Source organism: Orbilia oligospora (assembly GCF_000225545.1).
Source record: "Orbilia oligospora ATCC 24927 unplaced genomic scaffold scaffold00215, whole genome shotgun sequence".
In the NCBI taxonomy this organism is placed as follows: Eukaryota; Fungi; Ascomycota; class Orbiliomycetes; order Orbiliales; family Orbiliaceae; genus Orbilia; species Orbilia oligospora.
The window spans coordinates 1,362,179-1,384,387 of NW_011645772.1; the positions used below are offsets into that span (position 1 = coordinate 1,362,179).

At 46.5% G+C, this 22,209-nt stretch overlaps 4 protein-coding genes across 4 annotated transcripts; 2 read left to right on the plus strand and 2 right to left on the minus strand.

Moving 5' to 3' along the window:
• Window positions 1–1,210: 1,210 nt before the first annotated feature.
• On the minus strand, window positions 1,211–2,455 carry AOL_s00215g412 (uncharacterized protein; the record flags this gene model as incomplete). The annotated part of the gene is made up of 1 exon (XM_011129614.1): window positions 1,211–2,455. One exon carries the CDS (start codon window positions 2,453–2,455, stop codon window positions 1,211–1,213), a length of 1,245 nt encoding a protein of 414 aa, XP_011127916.1.
• Window positions 2,456–3,194: 739 nt separating this feature from the next.
• Window positions 3,195–4,520, plus strand: AOL_s00215g413 (uncharacterized protein; the record flags this gene model as incomplete). The annotated part of the gene is made up of 2 exons (XM_011129615.1): window positions 3,195–3,581; window positions 3,636–4,520. 2 exons carry the CDS (start codon window positions 3,195–3,197, stop codon window positions 4,518–4,520), a joined length of 1,272 nt encoding a protein of 423 aa, XP_011127917.1.
• A 788-nt stretch (window positions 4,521–5,308) lies between these two features.
• Window positions 5,309–6,903, minus strand: AOL_s00215g414 (uncharacterized protein; the record flags this gene model as incomplete). Its single annotated transcript, XM_011129616.1, has 3 exons — window positions 5,309–5,503; window positions 5,570–6,068; window positions 6,140–6,903. 3 exons carry the CDS (start codon window positions 6,901–6,903, stop codon window positions 5,309–5,311), a joined length of 1,458 nt encoding a protein of 485 aa, XP_011127918.1.
• A 3,377-nt stretch (window positions 6,904–10,280) lies between these two features.
• AOL_s00215g415 (uncharacterized protein) lies at window positions 10,281–21,165 on the plus strand (the record flags this gene model as incomplete). Its single annotated transcript, XM_011129617.1, has 8 exons — window positions 10,281–10,778; window positions 10,836–10,906; window positions 10,984–12,029; window positions 12,088–12,980; window positions 13,042–16,312; window positions 16,373–19,197; window positions 19,250–20,959; window positions 21,028–21,165. 8 exons carry the CDS (start codon window positions 10,281–10,283, stop codon window positions 21,163–21,165), a joined length of 10,452 nt encoding a protein of 3,483 aa, XP_011127919.1.
• Between the last annotated feature and the right edge of the window lie 1,044 nt (window positions 21,166–22,209).

Sequence of the window (22,209 nt, forward strand, 5' to 3'; positions counted from 1 at the left end):
TCTCTGGCACGGCGGGCGGCTGATGGCCCTCCAACAACAGTACAAAGGCGAATGGCACTAAGAAAGAGAGCTACCTAATTGAGGGACAGCTGCCGTGGCGATATTAGTCCCACAGTGCACAGGTGCAGTTATGTCCTGTCACGACCAGGAATTGGCTTGTTTCAAGACCCAGCCGGCAAATAGTTACGTAGTATCTCCCGCAGGTTACCTGTGAGAGTTACTTCGAACGTGAATCTGGAATCCTGAAACAAGCATATCTGCAGGAACCAGACGTCCGCCGATACTGGATCGCTGGCCGGAGTGGATATTGATAACTCACCTGGTAATATATCAAGTCTTGGCTGCTTACATTCAATGACCCAGTCGGATTGTACGATGCTACCGAAGATTTTGGGACTCGAAAACTCCTTTCAAAGTTAGTTCAGTTGCAGTACGGAATGCGATGTGAATGTTATACCTTCAGTATATCGCTAGGATACAACGGGCAAATCTGTCAGCAAATGGTATCGATATTCGAATGGGGGGGTTCTCCGCATGGTCTATTTTATCGATAGTTCTATTCTTAAGTTGCAAGGTAAATCAGTAGGAAATGTGTGCTGCTATATTTAATCATCAGACAAACGGACAGCCGGGCCAGTGTCATTGAAAGATCAGGAGTATGAATCGCATCCACGGCGCCTAAAATATTAAAATTGTATACACACATCTCCCCGACCTGTACTTAGTTATAGCTACCGTGCGCAGCTCCCCGCATGCGAGTCATAGATAATTGTTTGAAAATCTATGCTCAAGATAGAAGTTGTCGATAGTTAGTATACTAGTAGATTGACGAGCTGTTTTTGGCTGGAACCGACCTATATAAGTAGTATTCCGTGCCACCATGGTACTTACCAACCAATTTGTGACTATACACTGCGTCCTATAGTAGCCCTGGCCAGATATTATCTCGTAAACCAGAAGTAATTATATATATGCTACTGCGAAGAATAACTCTGATACGGTACCGGTATACCAATGCAACATAAATAGACATTTTGTATTCTAATATTATCGATATGGTGGTCAATAGATCCGTCAAACTGATACTCTATATGTAGGTACTGCGCCCAATCATGCACCTATACCCCCAAAAAAGATAGAGGTAACCCTTCTAATTCTTCTATGTATCAAATCATGTACATGTATATCGTTAAATATGTAATTGGTATTGTTAGAGTTGGATATCGACATTATCTTCAATCAAAACCTCGTCGCGTTCGGATGAATATTCTTCCCATCCTGGTAGCCCCCTCTCCTTCATTCTCTGGGACAACTTGTGCCCAGCTATTTTGTATCGGATGTGTCCTTCCTGGTCGTTCAGGAGCATCAGGCTCAAATCAGCCGCCCATGTATACAATTGACCACGAAGTCTCCACAAGTCCCCCATATCAACCCAGGGAGGGGTTTCTTGCAAGGTTTTCAACCTTTCAACAAGTGCTTCGATCCCTGAGATAACATCCAAGACTACCCCTGATTCGCCACTCTTCAGGGCAGTCGAGAGTTTTTCATGTAATGCCAGGATCTCAAAGTGCATTAAGATCGGTAGGATCGTTGTCGCATTAACGCCCTTTCCGACAACATAGTGTTTGTAGTGAGGATACATGATCACCAGTCTGTCCATGTATTCAACCGCCTTAGCATAGCTCCTCTTAGAGCTATTTGTATCACCAGAACCGTCTGTCTCGTGCTGGCTATCGACATCCACCGGCCGTTGATACTCCCAACTGAGGATTTCTACCCCCAGCTTCCAGATCGTCTTGAGTCGCAGATTTTTGACATCCGTCTCCGAATCACTCAACAGCAACAGCCTAAATGCCCGTTTCGCCCTCCCCCAATCCCGTCGGAGGATGCAGAGATGGAGTAAGGTATTGATATTGCTCAGATGCTTTGCTTGTAGTGACGTGGGCTGAGTTGGTGGTAACCTTTCCATGATGTCGTCTGCATACCCAGCATTACGTATGCGATGCTCTAGATTGCTGGCGAGCCTTTTACGTTTCCCGTCGATGATGTCGTCGTCATCATCATCATCATCGGCATCTTCATCGTCGCCGTCGAGCATCTCATCATCAGTGTTGTCCGAATTCGTAGTCAGTGCGGGTGGTAGCTTATGTGCGCCGGTCGGAGCCCACGAGGCCGCCGTCGGCACCCGGTCTCGTGGTGTAGCGAGACTACGTAAGCCAGCATCATTTCCAGCTTTTGAAACTGGCCCTTCCTCCTCTTCCTCTTTGTTTTGTGCTTGCTCTTCTCCTTCTTCTCCTTCTTCTTCTTCTCCTTCTATGTTCTCGCTGGCGTTCGTGGCTAGACTCTTGGTCCTCTTTCGTTTACGGGTTTGCCCAGAGGCGGTGACAGATTCGTAGGATAGGGGAATGAAGGTGGAGTGAGGTATTGGATAGGAGAAGACCGGCTTTGAAGTCATCTACCCTGGGCCATTCAACGATGGACCCACTCACAGGTACATCGACTCTAGGAGATTCCCATTGATGTTAGCCACTAGCCCAACCACCAAGATGATTTTTCTCGCCATTGCTCCTAAATACAGGCTCGCTGCAGGGAACATGCTCGAATAGCAATTCGTCAAAGGAATTTTCATTCTAGCCATACCTACCATCACGTAATCTGTTTCCATGGGATTCTGTCATCAGATTACGTGTCCGTGTCGATGAGATGTAAATATTAGAAGTTGAGTTCTAGTTGAAGGACTAAAAAATTTAAAAAGGCAAAGGAAAGGTCGGAGGGAAAAGAAAAGGCCGGCGCAAACAAGCCTTCATACTTCCCTCTTTGGTGGATGTCGCAGAGACAAACACCATCTCAGTGAAACCCCACCATTGGCGTCATAGCACAGCCCGCCACTTAATATCCACGCCTTCCACGAGGCTTCAATCACTCATTTCTACCTCAAGCTTTGGTGTCAGCATCATAGCTTCAACCATCACTCATATTCACGCCTCGTTTCACCAGATAAACACAAAACGCCGAAGAAAACGACGAAATGTCTGTTGATGCCGTAACGAGACGCGATTACAAGCTCAGGGCTAATACTGGTTAATAGGATCCTCTCTATTGTATCGAGCCTCTTACCGGAGGATGGCCTCAGCCTTGAGGTCTTCCCAGATTTCCAACTCGCGGCGTTAAAAACCCTCATAGCCGAAGAAATCATGCACCAAATCACTCCGGACAAGATGTTCCTCTATCGTGATGGTCATCTGCTTGCTGATGGCGAGAAAACATTGCAGGAACACGGGTTGGTTGATCATGCCGTTTTGGAGCTACATACCAGAGAATCAATACAAGCGCTACGACAAGCACATAGGGTTGCTGCTTCCGGTCCAGCCGAAGGAGCTAGAAATACAGGTGGAGATTTTATGACAGACTCCGAAGTTATTAGGTTGAGGCTGTTAGGTGACCAGAACATGATGAGCCAGCTGAGAGAGCAGCAGCCAGAGCTTGCAGAAGCTGTGAATGATCCGCAGAGATTCTCTCAGATATTCCAAATGCTTGAAAGCCGAAGACGGGATGCTGAAAGAGAGAAGCAACATGAAATAGTACGGAATCGTATTCCAGTTATTTTAGGAACACATTCTAATCTGGGACAATAGGCAAGATTAAACGACGACCCGTTCAACATAGACTCTCAAAGACGCATAGAAGAGCTCATACGTGAAGAAGCCGTCCGAGAGAACCTCCAGAATGCGCTCGAATACAACCCGGAATCCTTTGGCCGTGTTACGATGCTTTACGTCCCAGTAGAGGTGAACGGTCACCCAGTCAAAGCGTTTGTCGACTCGGGTGCTCAAGCCACCATCATGTCACCGAAGTGTGCCGAGGATTGCAATATCATGAGATTGATTGACAGAAGGTTTGCCGGTATCGCAAAGGGTGTCGGTACAGCCAAGATCCTTGGAAGGGTTCATTCGGCGCAAATCAAGCTTGGTGATCAGTACTTGCCGTGCTCGTTCACGGTAATGGAGGGGAAGGATGTTGATCTTCTATTGGGCTTGGATATGCTCAAGCGTCATCAAGCGAGCATAAACCTAAAGGATAACCTCTTGGAATTTGGCGAGACAAAAATTCCTTTCCTCCCGGAAAATGAATGTCCGCGCAGCTTTGATGCTCCAGGACAGGAGGATGAGCCTGTTGTGGAAGGTCCCGCCGGTAGTCTGGTAGGCGGTCAAAGCGGGGCAATGATCCGCCCTCCCGCAGTGAATCCAAACTTCCAGGGCCCTGGACATTCAGTTGGTGGACCATCCACATCGGAATCATCCGCCTCAGCCCCTCAACCTTTACTCTCGCAAACTACAATTCCCTCTCCAGTTCCGACGCCGGTCAACCCGCCCCCACTACCATCAGGCAGGCAGACACACCACGCACCTGAAAAGATTGAGCAGCTTACGAGTCTTGGGTTCTCGGAAACAGAAGCTCGTCAGGCGCTCAATACTGCGAATGGAGATGTGGAGCTAGCGGCGAGCTTGTTATTCGGTTAGAATAGCTTGTGTGTTTCATCACTTTGCATGATAGACGTTAAGGCGGGGTGGGTGTGGCGTCTCTCGATCTAGACAGAATTTCTGACAAATATGCTCATTATCATTGGTCGATGGAGCACTTAGCATGGGGGTATCTGTATGTTTTATTTTTCTTGTTTATCAGGCGTGGCATGCGGGATAACCTTCAGCGGGTATATGGAAAGTCTGGGGTGGGTCCATTCCCAACGTCACTTTGCTTTTGTATCATTACGAAAGAAAAAAGAAGGTTTTATGGATTAAGATGACAATTGGTAATGGGATAAACTAAATTAATACGGTGCGGGTTTTTGGAAAAAAGTGTTCTGGCATGTCGGTAACCCCTCGCCTTGATGCATGAGGAAATCAGGGAATATTCTTTTTTCTTGTCCTTCAAGCCTTTTTTGAACGCATGGTGATCGTTACACGCGGGTCTGTCTGCCTGGTTTCTCCATGCAGCGAATATGCATATGCATGTCTCAAGCAGAGGCCACGGCCATCGACCCCTCTCCCATGCCTATGACTTTGACCCGATGGGTATCATAATATTAAATGTTTAGGAACTTTTTGCGACGAAAATAGTACAAAAAAAACAAATAGGATCGAGCCAGTAGAAATCCAGGTATATCGTATTACAACAAGGATGAGGGAATCATTATGGAATTTTATCGCTGAATGGTATGCATGGGGGTCTCACGAGATATCCACGAGGATCGCCCAATAAGAAGAAGGATAATGGAAATAGAAAGCAAAATAGCAAATGCAACAGTAAATCAGTGGTATCCGTTTGAAGTTACGCCATTATGGCCGTTTCCATTGGTGTAAACCTCTGCCTTCTTTGCTGAGACTTTCGAGGCATGACCGTTAGAATGACCATTCGAATGGCCGTTAGAGGCTGACTTCATGAAAATCGACTCAACCACTTCTCCTGCACGCACGGCAAGGACGGAGAGGAGTGTGTCACTCAACTATTGTTCGCAATTTGTTAGCACTTAGGAGGAAGGTGATATGTTGTTTTTTGAGAAAATGCTTACCCCGTGTGTTGTTTCATTGCATCCTTGAAGATAGATGCCAGCATCCGAGCTGACTTTCTCTCCAGAGAACTGTACCCTGTAGTCTCTGTTTATCGGGAATCTCGCTACTGTAGCATCCTCAAGCAATTCCCGAGTTGGGTCAAGAATTTGTTGATGCATATCTCTAGCGTATCCTGTCGCGACAATCACAAGATCAAACTCGTGGTTCTCAACAGTCTCAAGGCCATTTTCTCGGTGGGTCATCTGTAGACCCACAGTCTTCTCAGATAGGTTCTTGAAGCCGGTGACTTCCGTGTGGTTTTTGATATTCATTTTCCAGCTAGCGCCAGATGGATCTCTGAGACGCTGGACATAGAGATCATTATAGATCTTTTCGATGAGTTCGAGGCGAACAACGCTATAGTTTGTTGCACGGTTCTCGACTAGTTGCTGGTGGCGTTCTGCAGCTGGGGTTTGGAAGAATTTGTCCGTAGCAGAAGGATTGAAGATTTCGTTAACACTAATGTATGTCAGCATTTGATCAAGTGCATGAACGAACGGGCGCATGATATGCAATAGCACAAGACTTACAATGGACTATCGTCACTGGGTTTCAGAGAATCCCCTCTGAGGAACATTGTGGTTTGGGCATTAGGGTATCTGGAGGCAACATCCGAGAATGTTTCAGCCGCACTCTGACCAGCTCCAATAACCGCAATGCGATAAGCAGCATTTCGGTCTGTGAGGTTTTGTGGAACTCGCGAAGAGTATTGTGACGAATGCACAATTCTTGGGTGATATTCTGGCAACGGCTTTGGCAGGAGTGGTCGCCCACCAACAGCGACGACGACATGCTTTGCCCTTCTTGTTTCTTCGATTCCTCCAACTTTTGAATGGACAACAAAGTTGTCGACCTTGCCGGTGTTATTGTTCTTGACTGGCTCAACCAAAGTGACGGTTTCGCCGTAGCTAACCAAGTTGGCAAACTTGCTAGCGCACCATTGCAGGTAGTCATTGAACTCTTCTCGCAATGGTAGGAAAGTTCCTAGATTGATAAAGTCCAAAAGCCTGCCATTCTCTTTGAGATAATTCAAAAAGGTAAATGAGGATTGTGGATTTCTAAGAGTTGCAAGGTCCTTGATGAAGCTGATTTGCATTTTGGAGCCGGGAAGAAGCATCCCAGAGTGCCAGACGAATTGCTGTTGCCGTTCCAGGAATAGGACGTTTGGGCGTGCTTCCGGGAGCATTTCTTGAATGGCGATAGCAATTGCTAGAGATGCGGGCCCAAAGCCGACGCAAATAAGGTCATAAACCTTCTCGCCATTTTCGTGGGACTCAACGCTGTATTGACCCATTTTTTTTCTTCTTTGTTTCTTTCTGTATTGTAGAAGATATCGGTTGAATTAAGGACGGAAAGTAAGAAGGAGGAAGTGAAATTATAAAATTGATCTGAATTTGTGTTGAAATGTCGTAGTTCTGATGTTAGCTTTCTAGTTAACTTCTGAGGCTTGACATAATAGTGAGGTGAATTATAGCCTCCTGAAAGAAAACGTACCAGACAAAGATTATCTTAACAAGATTTACAGATAAGATGGAAAATATGTGTCCCGGTAATATAAGGGCCAGGGCAAATGTCAGCCTCCTTGATCTTGCCGCTGAAAAGTTTGTAAGATTAATAGGTGTGACGCAATTGAAAAGGCAGCTCGCAAGAACTTGAACTAGGAGATGCCAATTGCTTCTATATAAGAGATTCTTTGGAGAAATCACCGCCCCAGTTAATTCACCCGAGTCAAATACGGAAGAGGGCCTCCCGAATTTTCCCTCCTGGAATTTTCCAAGACCAAGGGCATGCTACGACAATCGCATGATCGGTATCTTATGCAGCGGTGTGCGCATGCGCATTATTACTTAGACAGCGGGATACACAAAGAGTATATACGGTCTTAAGGAACTAGCTCAAACGGTAAACCGTTAGCCATGGACCCTCCTGCTCGGTCTTAAAATCTGCAACATAAGCAACACTGTGAATGCAGATGCAGGGAAGCTATGGCGTAAAAATTCTTTATAGTCATGTCTGCTTTGTTTTTTTCCTTGCTCCGCAGCTCCACATTTACTTGCTCATTTCCTCTGAACTCCCTCTCTTGCAGGTACATTTTAAATTTTTTTAGCTTTGTAAATGCAAACCTTCGCTTTTAGCGCGTCTACGAAACCGCTTGTTTTTTCTTCTTTGAGGGGTTCAAGTTGAATTTTTCATTGGTGCCCCCAAACAAAGAGGAAACTTGTCTGCGAGCTTTTCTTTGGACCCTTGATACACATTATAACGTTGAACGATGTCAAAATTGGTCATGGTTACTCAAAAAGGATAATACGGGAATTATTGGTGGGCATTCTCCGGTATCGGATCTTATCTGATGCATCTGATTTTCTATTGGGCTTTTAATGCCTTGACACATTTTTTTTTTTCAAAGGCAAGGATTGAAGGCCGCTTGGCTGACATTATCAGATCATCGTTGATCGCTTGGCGAAAAGCACATGCCTGTTTCGTATGGAAGGGAAAGAATAGCAGCATATCGACGGAGATGATGCTTTAGGTGTGAAGAAAATTTTTCAAGGTTCAAGAATTTTTCTGTTAACAAGTTGCCTGCTCTGGGGTGGCCAGAGTTAGAGAGTGAGGTGTGACCGAAAAGTCAAGGGAATTACCAAGAGTTCAGGATGCCGCGGCCGTTCGTAAGGGAAGGGAAGCGGACGGATTATCAGATTGATCATGAAGTGGGTCCATGATGAAACGTGGGGCATGGTTCGACGTTCCCGCCTGGTTTAGTCGTAATTTCTTGTCAGATTGATCTAGGTAATTTGATCACAGACCAAGCAAGCACTAACATGCAACTCCCTGTCATTGTTTTATCAGATCATCAAGATGTATCTAAAAAGTCTCTGGCAGAACGCCTCTAAGACAAGTACGCAAAATCCAGTTTCCAATGCAGGTTACGCTTGTTAGGAAATTGGAGCTGACTTTGTTGATGAGCGGAGCATTAGGCGATGGGCGATGGACATGACCTACCTGTTAGCTTCGAATGTTCTCATTAAGCTTCAAGGCAGTCCCCTCGTCAGGGTATTTTTTTACGAGCCGCCCGGGAAAAAATTCTTGGAAAAATGGAGCTAATTAGCGATTGACCAATCTAGTCCGGGTGTGGTATCGGATGGAGTAATGGAAAACCGTCCATGTCTTCTGTAGCACAAAGCTTCAAGACGGGTGTGGTCCACATGGACCTCTGCCTGCAGGAACCAAGAACCGTCGTGGCATAAACAAGAAGGCCGTCAAGGTCTGGGCGAACCCGTTCCCGACGTCGAATCCCGAACTTTCAGTCAGACAATCGTAAGTCCGAGGACAAAGGCCGTGCAAGGAGCCCGATAGGACGACAGAACATGGATCAGCATGCTGAATAATGGTTCAGGTATCGTGGGCAGGCCTCGCACCTGTCGAATAGAATAAGGCGACATGCAGGGTAGACGATGGGAGCCGAACCCTTAAGCTTCGCCTGCACATGCAGCCACACCGGAACATTTACTCGGTGTAGCGACGAATGATGACATTGACCCGATCCCACTAACCCTGATGTTCGTAGGCTGCAGCTTTTCGTCGTTCGCCTCCCGCAGCTCATCGACAAGGATATAGACAGCGGTGCCCTCGCGTGGTTTATTCAATCACGCGAATCTTTAGAGTAAATGTTAACTCATCGAATGGCCGGGTGTTGAAAGCAACTAGCAATGGAAACCCCCACAGCCCTTGACGCACGGTAAGGGCGTCGTACATGCAAGAATGCCTGCCAACGATGCAACTTGCAGATTACAGATGAGGAAGGCAAGTTCCGATTCTAGATCTGTTCTAGGTGGTTTTGTCGCAACGTCAACCACGGCTCATTCTTGGTATCAAGGCCTGAAAGAACTTTGTTGCATCCTAGTCAGCGGCGGTGATCGTACGTTGAACCCGAGTTTCCAGAATCTAACGCACGAAACAAAATTGAGAGAAATATAATTCGTTTTTTATTGCGTCTGCTGGGATCTAGTGCCTTTCTGCAAAGCAGCGGCCTGTTTTGGAGGTTCAGAGACAGAGCTCTTGAAAATCTTCAAAGAAACGAGGAGAAGAAAAAATGTTACCGACAGTTTTTTAATCTAAAGCATCCATCAATTAGTCAAAGACTTTTGGCCCACGAACTTGGCAAATCAACATACAGATTGACGGAGAGTCTAGGGAAATACCAGTCGGCAAAAGTCTGTTCCTGAGAAATTACCTAGACATTTTGAAGGAACCTGTTTTCATGCGATATCGCAGCGGATGGCGTTGCCTTAGCTTGAAGCGATCTGTATAAAGTTATCACACTGGAGTTTTGGTCACCATCACGCGCACGCCACAAATCAAATAATTGGGGGGACATTTACACCAAAACTTCCAACGTACCATCAATGCAATCAGATGATTAGATTTCGCTAATATCATATCATATCAATCAGATCAGATTCTCCGCAAGCTTTGAAATCGCTCATCTATTATCGTTCTTTGTTCTTAAGTTTGTTCCCTCTTTCTTTCTTTCTCTCTTTCGTTCGTTCCTTTGCTGTTAAACATACAACTCGGCCCTCGATAGCTCTGGGCTATCTCATAATATACTTAATTTTAATCTTCCAGATAATTCCGGACAAGGTTTGCGTAAATCCGGTTATTAGCGTCGGCCCTATGAGGACGGATCTGCCCCAAACTATGCAACGCGCAACGGCTGTACCTGTTGTATTTCCGAATCTCACAGGCAGAGCAGTGCCGCCGCCCAGAGGAAGTAGGACTTCGCAGAAATGTCTCGTCACTTACAGTATTCCTTTGAGCACGCTCGGAGAGCGATGCGATGCCCTTGGTGTCTCTGTGGGATATCTTTCCCAGTCAATTTGGGCGAGGTTACTTTCACAATATACTGGTGAGCCAGAGGTTTCCTTTGGGGCTTTTCTTAGTGAATCGCCAATCCCAGAAGAGGAGCGGGGATCATGCCTATGTAAACTATGGCGGAAATCTGCATATTCAGTAGAAGTTGCATTTTCTCCGGGCAAGACAGACGACGACGTACGACGAGAACTCGAAAATGGACCCCGAGGCAACCGGAAGGATGTCTACGAATCTGTTATTTCGGTTTATTCAGCGGAATCTGAAAATCCGTATCTAGCGAGGGCGGCCGCGGATTCAGAGGTTTGTGATACCCTTTGGATTTAATCTGGATGATCTGTGCTAATACGGCCAATTTAGTTCATTGTCCACTTAGAAATCATGCTCAATAAGAGAACAGACCAAGTGAGGCTTGCTGTGCATTATGATCCGTAAGTTTTATACCCACAACGAGAGAGAAAATACCGTATATCGTTGATAGTATTCTAACGATTGTTTTTACATAAAGAGCTTTTGTCACTGGGGACTCTGCTCTCATCATCGCCCGAGAATTCTTGGGTATCTTGACCTTCGAGTCATTAGGATCGGGCAGGACGACAAGGTATTCTAATCTTCAGCCAGAGATTTTGTCTATGTGCCAGCCCTCTGGGAATGCGCCAGTAGATATCTCTGATCGCAACCTCTTCGTCCACCATCTTTTCGAGAAGCATGCGGCAGAAACTCCGGAAAACAGCTGTTTGGAATTCCTACACGACGAGACGGACCAGGTCGAATCGTGGACGTTCAAGAAATTAAACGAGACATCGAACCGCATTGCTCACCTCATCCTACAAAATGGGGTCGCTCGCGATGAGGCGGTACCCGTCTGTTTGGACAAAGGCCCACTATATTACGCCTGTATTCTCGCATGCATGAAAGCTGGTGTCCCCTTTACCCCAATCGATCCCGTTGCGCCAGTAGCAAGGAAGACTTTTATGATCGAGGAACTCCAAGCAAGATATGTTCTCTCGATCCCGGATCGTTTCGACGAACTTGGGCTTGATGAAAACGTCAAAATTCTTGACCTTTCCAACGAAGAATCCCTTGGAAAGCTCTCACCACAAAACCCACAAGTACCAGACTTGACAGAACGATCCCTTGCATATAGACTCTACACCTCTGGCTCCACAGGTCAACCCAAAGCTGTCTCTCTTGAGGTCGGTGCCGTTGTTCACGCCATCCAAAAGTCCATTGCTCTTCTCCCTTTGCGGCGCGATTCTCGTTTGTTACAATTCGCAGCAATTACTTTCGACATGTGCTATTTCGATTGTTTCTTAGCGTGGACTGTCGGCTTCACTATGGTATCTGCTAGCAAGCGATATCTCCTCGGAGAGCTGGAGGCCACTGTAAAAAGGCTGCAGATCAGCTTTTTGGATCTAACGCCATCAGTTGCTGCGACGCTTACCGCGAGTGAGCTCCCCGAGGTTGAAATGTTATATTGCATTGGTGAAGCGATGCCAACGAAGATTGTCGAGGATTGGGCGGGGAGATGTGTTAACTCATATGGTCCTACGGGTAAGTCGAAATATTGCAAATATCATATCTACGAGAGTAAATACTAATGAAGCTACAGAGGCTGCAATGCTTTGCACGATCGTCAATGTGGACAAGGATATCAGAGCTGCCAACTTTGGACAGCCATTCAACGGAATGTCCCTATATATCTTGGACAAGGATATGCCTGTGATTCTTCCTCGTATGGCAGCAGGAGAGCTGTGTATCTGCGGCCCACAACTGGCCCGTGAATATCACCGAAATGAGGCTAAGACAGCCAGCAGCTTTATCACTCTAGATTCCGGGCTCCGTCTCTACAGAACTGGAGATCTCGCCAGAATGCTGGCAGATGGAACCTTTGAGTTTATCGGCCGCAAGGATGATCAAGTCAAGCTTCGTGGTTTCAGAATCGAGCTCGGGGAAGTTAGTGCCGTCTTGCGTGATGTTCATCCGCTTATTAAAGACGTCGTTGCCCTAGTTCTCAAGCACTCCGATGAACAGAAGGAGCAATTGGTGACTTTCTTGTCATTTGCGAGCCGCAAGAACCGTCTCGACCCTCCAAGCATTCAGGATTGTGATCCTGCGGATTGGGAAGATATCGAAAGAGCTGCTAGAAAGGTTGCGGAAGCCGCCTTGCCGCAGTATATGCTTCCGCATATCTATTTCCCTATCAACTGGATTCCATTGTCTGCAGCTGCCAAGGTTGACAAGAGATCTCTGGGAGAGCTTTTCAGACGTACGGATATCTCTACTCTTGGAAGAAGGGCGGAGGCTGGCGCATCTGACGAGGTGTTCGATGAACTCTCAACAAAAATCCGACACGTCTTCGCAGAAGCTTCAAGTTCAGAGCTAGAAACCATCGGTATGGATACCACTATCTACCAGCTAGGACTTGATAGCATTAGTGCTTTGAACGTTGCAAGATCTCTTAAAGCCATTGGAGTCAATGCCAGTGTTCTCGATATCATCGAGGTAAGCTCCCAGACATCCAATATTAAATTTTGGAAGCAAGTACTAATTCCTATTTATATAGTGTCCAACAATTCGAGGTTTAAGGGACCATGTCTCAGGCAAGAAGAATCCAATATCCGCGTCCTATCACCAAGATATTTTCGCATCATTCAAACAGCAGCACATCGATGCCGTCTGTAGTTCTACTAGTGTCCCTCGGGAAAAAGTAGCGAACGTCCTTCCTTGCTCTCCAATGCAAGAGGGTATTTTGACCCAGTTCCTTCAGTCTAAAGGTTCACTCTACTATAACGCTATTCTTTTCCGTCTTGAGAATGGTGTAAACATTGAGTGCCTTGAGGATAGCTGGATTCAAGTTGCGGAGCAAAATGACGTTCTTCGAACTGGCTTTGTTGAACACGAGGTTGACGGCGGTCATTACGCTATGATCACTTATAAATCTGCTTCCACTTCTTTGGTTAGAAAGGTTCAAACCCAGATTCCCGTCGAGGAGTTCGTCAAACAGGTTCAAAAGGAAGAAGCCCAGAAAGCCCTCTCGAATATTGCGCTCCCTCCTTGGAGTGTTACGCTTGTCCCGGGCGAGAATGCTTCGCACATGATATTCACCGCTCTCCACGCCATTTATGATGCCCAAACTCTCCAGATCCTCCTAAACGATGTAAACCTGTTCTACCACAAAACACAGCCTGTACTCCATTCGAGCCCTTCTTCTATCTTGAAAGAGATGCTAAAGATCTCCAGGGATAAGGAAGCAGTGGCGAGCGCCGCAAAGTACTGGAAGTCTGTTCTCCAAGACTGCCCAATTACGAAGTTTCCAGTTATGACCCCCTTGCGCGAGGACACCGGTGAATTCGTCTATTCGTATAAGAAATGCGACACCACTATGAAGCAAGTTGAGGATATGTGTAAGAAGGTCGGGTTTAGTTTTGGCGCTGTCGGTCAGGCAGTATGGGCAAAACTTCTAGCAATGTATTTTGGTGAACGAGATATCTGCTTTGGAACAGTCGTTTCTGGGAGGACAGGCTCAGATAATGCAGAGGACGTTGTCTTCCCTTGTCTTACAACCATTCCCATGCGAGTCCAACTTGACGGAGACAATAAGGCGCTAGTAGCACAGATTCAAGGAAGGCTGAGTAAAACGCTCAAGTTCCAGCACACCCCACTACGAGCTATTCAGAAGGCTCTAGGTCACCCAGAGCAGGGCCTCTTCGATACCATTTTCGTCTACCAAAAGTCTAGTAACTCCAATGAGAGGCTCAGGCCAGTCTGGAGGGAGCTTGATGCAAAGGCTACAGTCGAGTATCCTGTGTCATTCGAAATTGAGCCTACGGACGACGGGCATCTTGGACTTCGACTAACAGGTAGAACTGATATCCTTCCTCAAGAGCAGATGGAAATCATGGTTGCGCAGTACGAATACTGTCTTTTACATATGCTGCAAAACCAAGCAGTCGATGCCATGGATTTGGGTGATGTCCCTCAACCCATCCTCTCCGACACACCCGCTGAATTTGACAAGTTGACCTGCGACGTCAAGTTCCTTCACGAATTCGTTTCTGCCTCCACAAAACGCCATCCCAGCAAATTGGCTCTGGAATTTGCTACTGAAATCCAGGGCAACAATGTTACCAAAGATTCTTGGACATATCGTCAATTTGACGACATGGGTAACAAGATTGCAAACTTCCTACTTCAACACGGTGCCGCCACGGGTGATCTGATCGGTATTTGCTTCGATAAAACCCCTCAAGCCTATTTCGGTATTCTTGGAATATTGAAAGCTGGATGTGCATTCGTTGCTCTAGACTTTTCCGCCCCAGTTCAGAGAAGGTCCTTCATTGTCCAGGATGCAAAAATCAGGATCGTCCTCACCATGGCACAGTTCGCTAAAGACTTTGATGGTATTAGCGGTCTAAATGTCTACTCTCTCGACAGCCTGCAAACTTTGACAAGATATTTCAGCACTGAAGAGCCCGAAATCATTGATCTAACACCGGATCATCTCAGTTACGTTCTCTACACATCTGGGACGACAGGAACACCGAAGGGCTGCCGTATTACTCATGACAATGCTGTTCAAGCAATGTTATCTTTCCAGACTCTGTTCAAAGGTCATTGGGATGAGAACTCTCGTTTCCTACAATTCGCGTCCCTTCATTTCGACGTCAGCGTCCTAGAGCAATATTGGAGCTGGAGCGTTGGTGTCTGCTTAACTGGTGCTCCAAGGGATCTCATCTTCCAGGATCTCGGAAATGCCATTCGTGCGCTACAGATTACTCACATCGACCTCACACCAAGCCTTGCCCGTCTTATTACCCCGGAGGATTGCCCAACTCTCTGCCGAGGTGTGTTCATCACTGGCGGTGAGAAATTGAAACAAGATGTTCTAGATGCCTGGGGTGAGGAAAATGTGATTTACAATGGATACGGACCCACTGAAGCAACAATTGGTGTCACCATGTATCCCAGAGTCCCGAGGAATGGAAGGCCCAGTAACATTGGCCCGCAATTTGTCAACGTCGGTTCCATGGTTTTGAAGCCGAAGACAATGATTCCTGTTCTCCAAGGTGCTGTCGGCGAACTTTGTGTCACTGGCGCCCTAGTCGGAGATGGATACCTCAATCGACAAGACCTCACTGAGGAAAAATTCCCATGGGTTAATGGCAAGCGCATGTATAGGACTGGCGACCTGGTCCGACAGCTTCACAATGGTTGTTTCGATTACCTTGGACGAGCAGACGACCAGGTCAAACTGAGAGGTCAGAGACTAGAGCTTGGAGAAATCAATGAGACTATCCGAAGCGCAGACAAAGACGTCGCAGAAATTGTAACCCTCGTGTGTCAGCACGGCCAGCAGCAAGTCCAGCAGCTGGTCTCATTCGTCTCCTTCAAGTCCAATACCGACGGCCGAGGGTCGCCTGCACCGACACAGCTACTTCACTCCTTCCCCGATGCTGAGACTGGATCTAGGATCCTTCAGGCCTGCCAGTCCCGCCTTCCAGTCTACATGGTCCCAACTTACATCCTTCCTATCACCAAGCTACCTCTCACTGTTAACAACAAGGTCGACGAGCGTACCCTCAGAAATCTCTTTGCAAATACTTCTATGGAAGTCATTCAAAGCTTCGAAGAAATGAGTTCTGGAGATGAGGAGCTCTCAGAAACCGAGAAAGTTATCCGCGATACTTTGGGAGAAGTTTCTATTGACACTAATTCCGTATCCAAGAATGTATCGTTCTTCCAACTCGGCCTAGACTCTGTCTCAATTGTCGGGTTCTCTAATAGACTGCGGAGAAAGGGATTCCAAAACATTGAAGTTTCACTTGTGATGCAAAGTAAGTCTAATCATGACCCTATGGTTTAAAAAGAGTGGGAAATTGTTAACTCGACATTAGATTCTACCATTGCTTCCTTAGCAAAGGCTTTGTCGTCTGCTAATGGCCTTGCCGCTGGCGAAAATATTCAAAACGCACTTCAATCTATAAAGGCATTCAACATCGAACATGGCTTCGAAGTTTGCTCTTCGCTCGGACTAAATGAAGAGGACATCGAAAGCATTAAGCCTTGTACTCCATTGCAAGAGGGTATGATTGCTCGGGCACTGAATTCAGACGTGCCGCTTTACTACAACACGTTCTGCTTTGAGGTCTCCCGAAATACCACACCTGAAGCTCTAAAGAAGGCATGGCAGGAAATCGTTGATCGAACTGATATCTTGCGAACCTGCTTCTGCGAAACCTCGGATGGTATCGCGCAGGTCGTTTTAAAGAAATCTGAAGTACAATGGAAGAGCGTTCATGGTTCCCAGCACGAACCTCTTGGAAATAGTCGCACTAAGCCACTCGAGATGATGGACTTCGCTATTCCTCCAGTCAGCTTAGAGTATATCTCCGGCCAAACCAACTTCCTACGTCTTTCGCTCTTCCATGCTCTGTACGATGGTACGAGTATGCCAATGATCCTTTCTGATATTGAAACTCTCTTGTCCGGCCACCAACCTGCTAAGCGTATGCAATTCACGGACGCGGTTCCGAGGATCCTCTCTCTTGACACGGCAGCTGCAAAGAAATTCTGGGTAGACCATTTTGAAGAAGCTAAGACCAGTCTTTTGGAACCAAAGAGTCAAGTAAAGGAACTCAAAGAGCAAATTATAAGCCATACTCTTGAGGCTTCGAAGTCAGATGTTGAAAGAGTCGCCCGAGATCTTGGCTGCACTACTCAAGCTCTCTTCCAAGTCGCATGTCTACAAGCATTAGTCAGGGTTCAGGAGAAGCAGGTGGTTATGGGAATTATTACTTCTGGCCGTTCATTTACGGTTGATGGAATCGATACTTGTATTGGTCCCTTATTTAACAGCATCCCTTGCCATCTGCCTATCAGTAAAGGAGCTACGTGGAAAGAATATGCCCAAAAGGCTCACACTTTCAATATCAGTAGCATTCCATTCCATCACACTCCTCTTCGCCAAATCAGCAAATGGGTCGGGCAAGGAAGCAAGCCTCTCTTCGACGTTTTGTTCGTTTTCCAACCGGCTACGCCGTTAGCTGAGGACAGGGCCTTACGGGAGATTGACTCTGCTGCGATACTCGACTACCCAGTTGCCCTTGAGATTCAACAAGGCACCGACGGGCGGTATACTATTTCTGTGAGCTCGAGCTCTGCCTACCTCGATGAATCCGAAAATTCGCTACTCCTCAAGTCTATTGTAAGGGGCATCACAGACCTACTCAAGAACCCAGAACAAGAGGTCGCCGTTCTTCGAGAAATCGAGGGTGATGTGTTCCATTCGAAGTCCGAGGAGAACCAAGTCAAGCGTCCAGCCACCCCTCAGCCCGCAAATTTCGTATGGACTGAAGCTGCTGTCTCCATTCGCCGAGAGCTCGCTATTCTTACTGGTGTCGAAGAAAGTGCCATTACTGAGAAGTCATCAATCTATCAAGTCGGGCTCGACAGCGTTGAAGCTATCCGGCTTTCCTCCAGACTTCTCAAGAAAAACATTCACCTCAAAGTTAGTGACATAATGCGCGAGGCTACTATTGAACGGATGGTCGTGTACCTCAGTTCCACCAAATCCCAGACTAGCTCCTCGGATGTTAAAAAGAATACGCTCCAGAAATTCGAAACCTCTGCACAGAAAGCATTGAAACTCTCAAATGACAGTTTGAAGAAGGTTGAATCGATTCTGCCAACCACACCTCTGCAAGACATTATGATCGCCGAGTCAATTGGCTCGGATTTCGCTCTGTACTTCAACCATGACGTTTTAGAACTTCAGAGGGGAATCAATATCAAAAAGCTTCAAGCGGCCTGGAAAGCAGTAATTAAGAAGAACTCTATTCTTCGCACTACTTTCGAGGAAGCCCATGACCTTGAGCTTGGAACTTCAACGGACTACATTCAGATCGTTTGGAAGGATCTGTCGCTAGAATGGGATGTTGTGGAAACCACTAGCGAGCATGAATCCGGTCGCGTGGATGAACTCATGGCTAGTCATAAGTCGAGGAAGGCGCCACTTGCCCTCGGCATCGTGCGAAGTGATAAAAGAGTCTTGATGGTCTTGTCGATCTCACATGCCCTCTACGACGGACGTTCTATTGGTTTACTCCTCGACGATGTCGCCCGAGAATACGACAAACAAAGCACTGTTCGCCCAGACTACAAACCATTCCTCGAGAAGGTCCTAAACCAAGATTCGAAAAGTAGCCTTGGGTTTTGGAAACATCTCTTGTCTAATGCGAAGCCTCGGACCTTTCCGGTGGTTGGCAACGATGGGCAGGTCTGGAAAGCGGAACAAAGCTCCAAAGTATCTGTGGCCAAGTTTGCGCAATTTTGTCGAGAGCAGAAAATTTCAGAGCCGGTATTAGGCCAAGCCTGTCTCAGCCTTTTGCTTTCTGATATCTTCTCGCAGGACGATGTTGTTTTTGGAACCGTTATTTCTGGAAGGGAGACCGAAGAATCGGAGCAGTACATGTTCCCTACCATGAACACAATCCCAGTCCGTGCTGTCCTCCATGGCAATGTCTCCGATGTTTTGAACTCAATGCAGAAGAGCTACTCTCGGAGCCTAGAGCACCAATTCGTTCCTCTTCGAGATATCCAAAAGAATGTCTGCGAACCTGGGCAGAGGATGTTCGATGCACTCTTCGTGTACCAAAAGAACAAGGGATCGGAAGAAGGTGTCAAACTTTGGAGGTCTATCGGAGGCGCTTCTCAGATTGAGGTAAGAATTTCCTGGGTTGATTTTTTGGCCTCTACTAACGGGTTTTATTTAGTATGCGATTGCGGTTGAAATTGAAGTGAATGGTGATGATCTTACATGGAGAATATCTGCATCGGAAACCGCCATGGCCTCACATGAAGCAGAAGATACCCTTGACACCCTCGATGCAATGCTCCAGAAAATCATTGGGAACCCTCTCTGGGGTTATCAAAGATTCACTCGGTCCCAGCTTGGCAATAATCTACGTGCGAAACTGCAGAGTGAGATGACTCGGAGCGTTGATGTGGAAGAATCCCCATCAGAGTCCGATAATTATCAAAATCTCGAGCGTCAGGTCATCAAAGCTATCAGCGCTATAGCTAAAGCTGCCGAACAAGACATTAAACCCTCAACCTCTATTTTCCACCTTGGCATTGATTCAATCTCCGCTATCCGGCTCGCCTCAGAGCTTCGAAAGCACTCGATCTTCATTGCCGTCAGCGAAATCCTGAGGGAATCAACTGTTAGGAAAATCTGCTTGTTCTTGGACAAGAAACAGCACACCCCAAACTCCTCTCAGAAGCCTACTAAGCAACCTGAGATCTCACCAGTGCAGTTCAAAAAAGTGGTTGCAGCTGCGGGCCTCAAGAATGCTGATGTCGAGTACGTATCTCCTGCTACATCCGGTCAAATTTTCTTGATCAAGGCCTGGGAGTCGTCAGAGGGAAGGATCTTTCTGCCAACGTTCTCTTTCAAGTCCGCAGAAGTTCTGAGGTCGCCGAGGTTGAAGCGCGCACTCGACCGACTTGTGAGCGCCAACCCGATCCTACGAACTTCGTTCGCTGCAGATGGGGACGATATCTTTCAAATCGTTCACAGACAAGCCTCTCCCAGCTTCCGTTCTACATACTTTGATTCGGACTCGGTACTTGAATCGAGCCTGCAGCAAATAAATCAAGAAGAACAGGTGAGAGAGTACGATATGAGCACTCCTTCTATCAGAGTGCACTTGGTCAGTTCTAGAAATGAATCCTATGTTTTTGTCACTCTCCACCATGCCCTTTACGATGCCTTCACTCTACCCACCCTCCTATCCCAACTCTCTGATCTTTACAAAAACGAAGAGATGGTGCTCCCCAAATCCAGCAAGTCAGTCCTCGCTCCGTCTTCTTCGAGCCCCGAGGCTAAAGACTTCTGGATTAGATACTTTACAAACTCGGAATCGACGCCACTACCATCAAAGCAAGATGTGGGTGTTACAGAAAGGGTTGAATTGTATACCGAGAGACAGGTTCCTAGTGGATCTCAGATCGATGCCGCCTGCCGAAAGCACGGTATCTCCCTTCACTCCTTGAGCATAGCCTGTTTCGCGCAAATCATTTCCAAGGTTGTCCAGAAGGATAGCCCTATCTTCGGCATATATCTCTCCAATCGTCATTTAAGCGATGCTTCTGAAGGAGTACAGACAATGCCAACCTTGAATATGGTCCCTCTCATGGTGAAGGGTGCATCCAAATCCCCTCTAATTGACCTTGCGAAGCAAGTTCAGGAAGATTTGCTCAAAATCAGTACAAGCGATGCAGCAACTACGAACTTGATGGAGATTTACCAATGGACTGGGATTCGCATTGACAGCTTTGTCAACTTTTTGAAGGAAGATAAGTTGGATGGCAACAGCCGAGATGGGGGCTTATTTGAGCGATTTGAACTTTCGGCTGGAACTCCGGCTGCAAGGGACTTTTCGATACCGGGGGCGCTCCGCTCGAAGGATACTGTTATCCAGGTATGTTCTGCTATATCCTCTCTACTAATATGTGGGGTAATTACGTTTAACTAACACCTCCTTGACAGACAAATCTTGACCTCGAAATGGCTTTGCGAAATGGGTTTGTAGATGTTGGATTATTTGCTGCCAAGAAGTACCTCGATAACATCGACCTTCGGAAGATTTCCGAGGAGATTAAGGAAGGGTTGATGCATTTTGAATAGATTTCCTTTGTAATTGCATATTGCGCTTGTTTTCAAGATGCATACTACTTGAGTCCTTTTTGCTTGATTTCATTTTTATTAGCATTTTCATTGAACCTTTGTCGATTGGGTAATACATTTCTGGAGTTAAAGTTTGGTTATTGAGTATTGGGTGTTTTGGTTTTCAGCTTATACTACATATTTCCTGTCATTAATAATATTCCTCTAGAGATTTACTGTTGATAATCTACACCGAACTTAGCACCTAGTATCATTGCAACAGCTAGCTAATGTAGAGATATAATTTGACCTATTCATATGCGTACGCCTTTGAATTGGCTGTATCTCAAGATATTGTATACATTCGTACAATATTGTATCTTCTACATCTTAGCTTTGTCCACGCTAAGAAGACGATGTTTGTGGAACAAGTGATCGGACGAAATACGGAAAATATGTCGCAGATATCCGAAGTTAGCAACCATGCATGAACGTTCGGCCTTCTCGTATTACATGCAATAATCCTATGAACGCCGTTCAGTTTGTCTTCTCCCACATGGAGTATTAGTTTAGAGGTCAGGTTTAGACCTTTTTAGTGACAGTCTGGACCACTTAGCTTAACTAAGCGTAGTTATTCCTATGTAGCATGGCCCTGTCTACGGATCAATGGTACTCCCGAGGAGATATTCTTACTTAAGATCAACCCACTCTCGGCCTTCCAAGCCTGCAATACCAATAAGGCAGCATCCGCATATGTCAGATATGGGGAACTTTGGATGACCCACAGTTGAAGCGCAATATAAAACCCTTCTTTTCTCCAGAAAGGGACAGCTCACGCGAGCAGTCGTGCGAAATCGGCGTCAGTTTGGGGTGGGATATGGATCTAAGGGCACGTGTGGAGATCCTAATGAAAAAGTGGGCTGCGGGCTGTGCTTCAAAAATTTTTTCTATCAAAAAAGCAGGGACCAATTTTACTGAGGGCCTTCGGCTGCATCGAAGTCGACTAGTCGTTGACATGATATGACAGGGGAAGGGAAGGGAGGAAACAAACAAAAAAAGGAAACC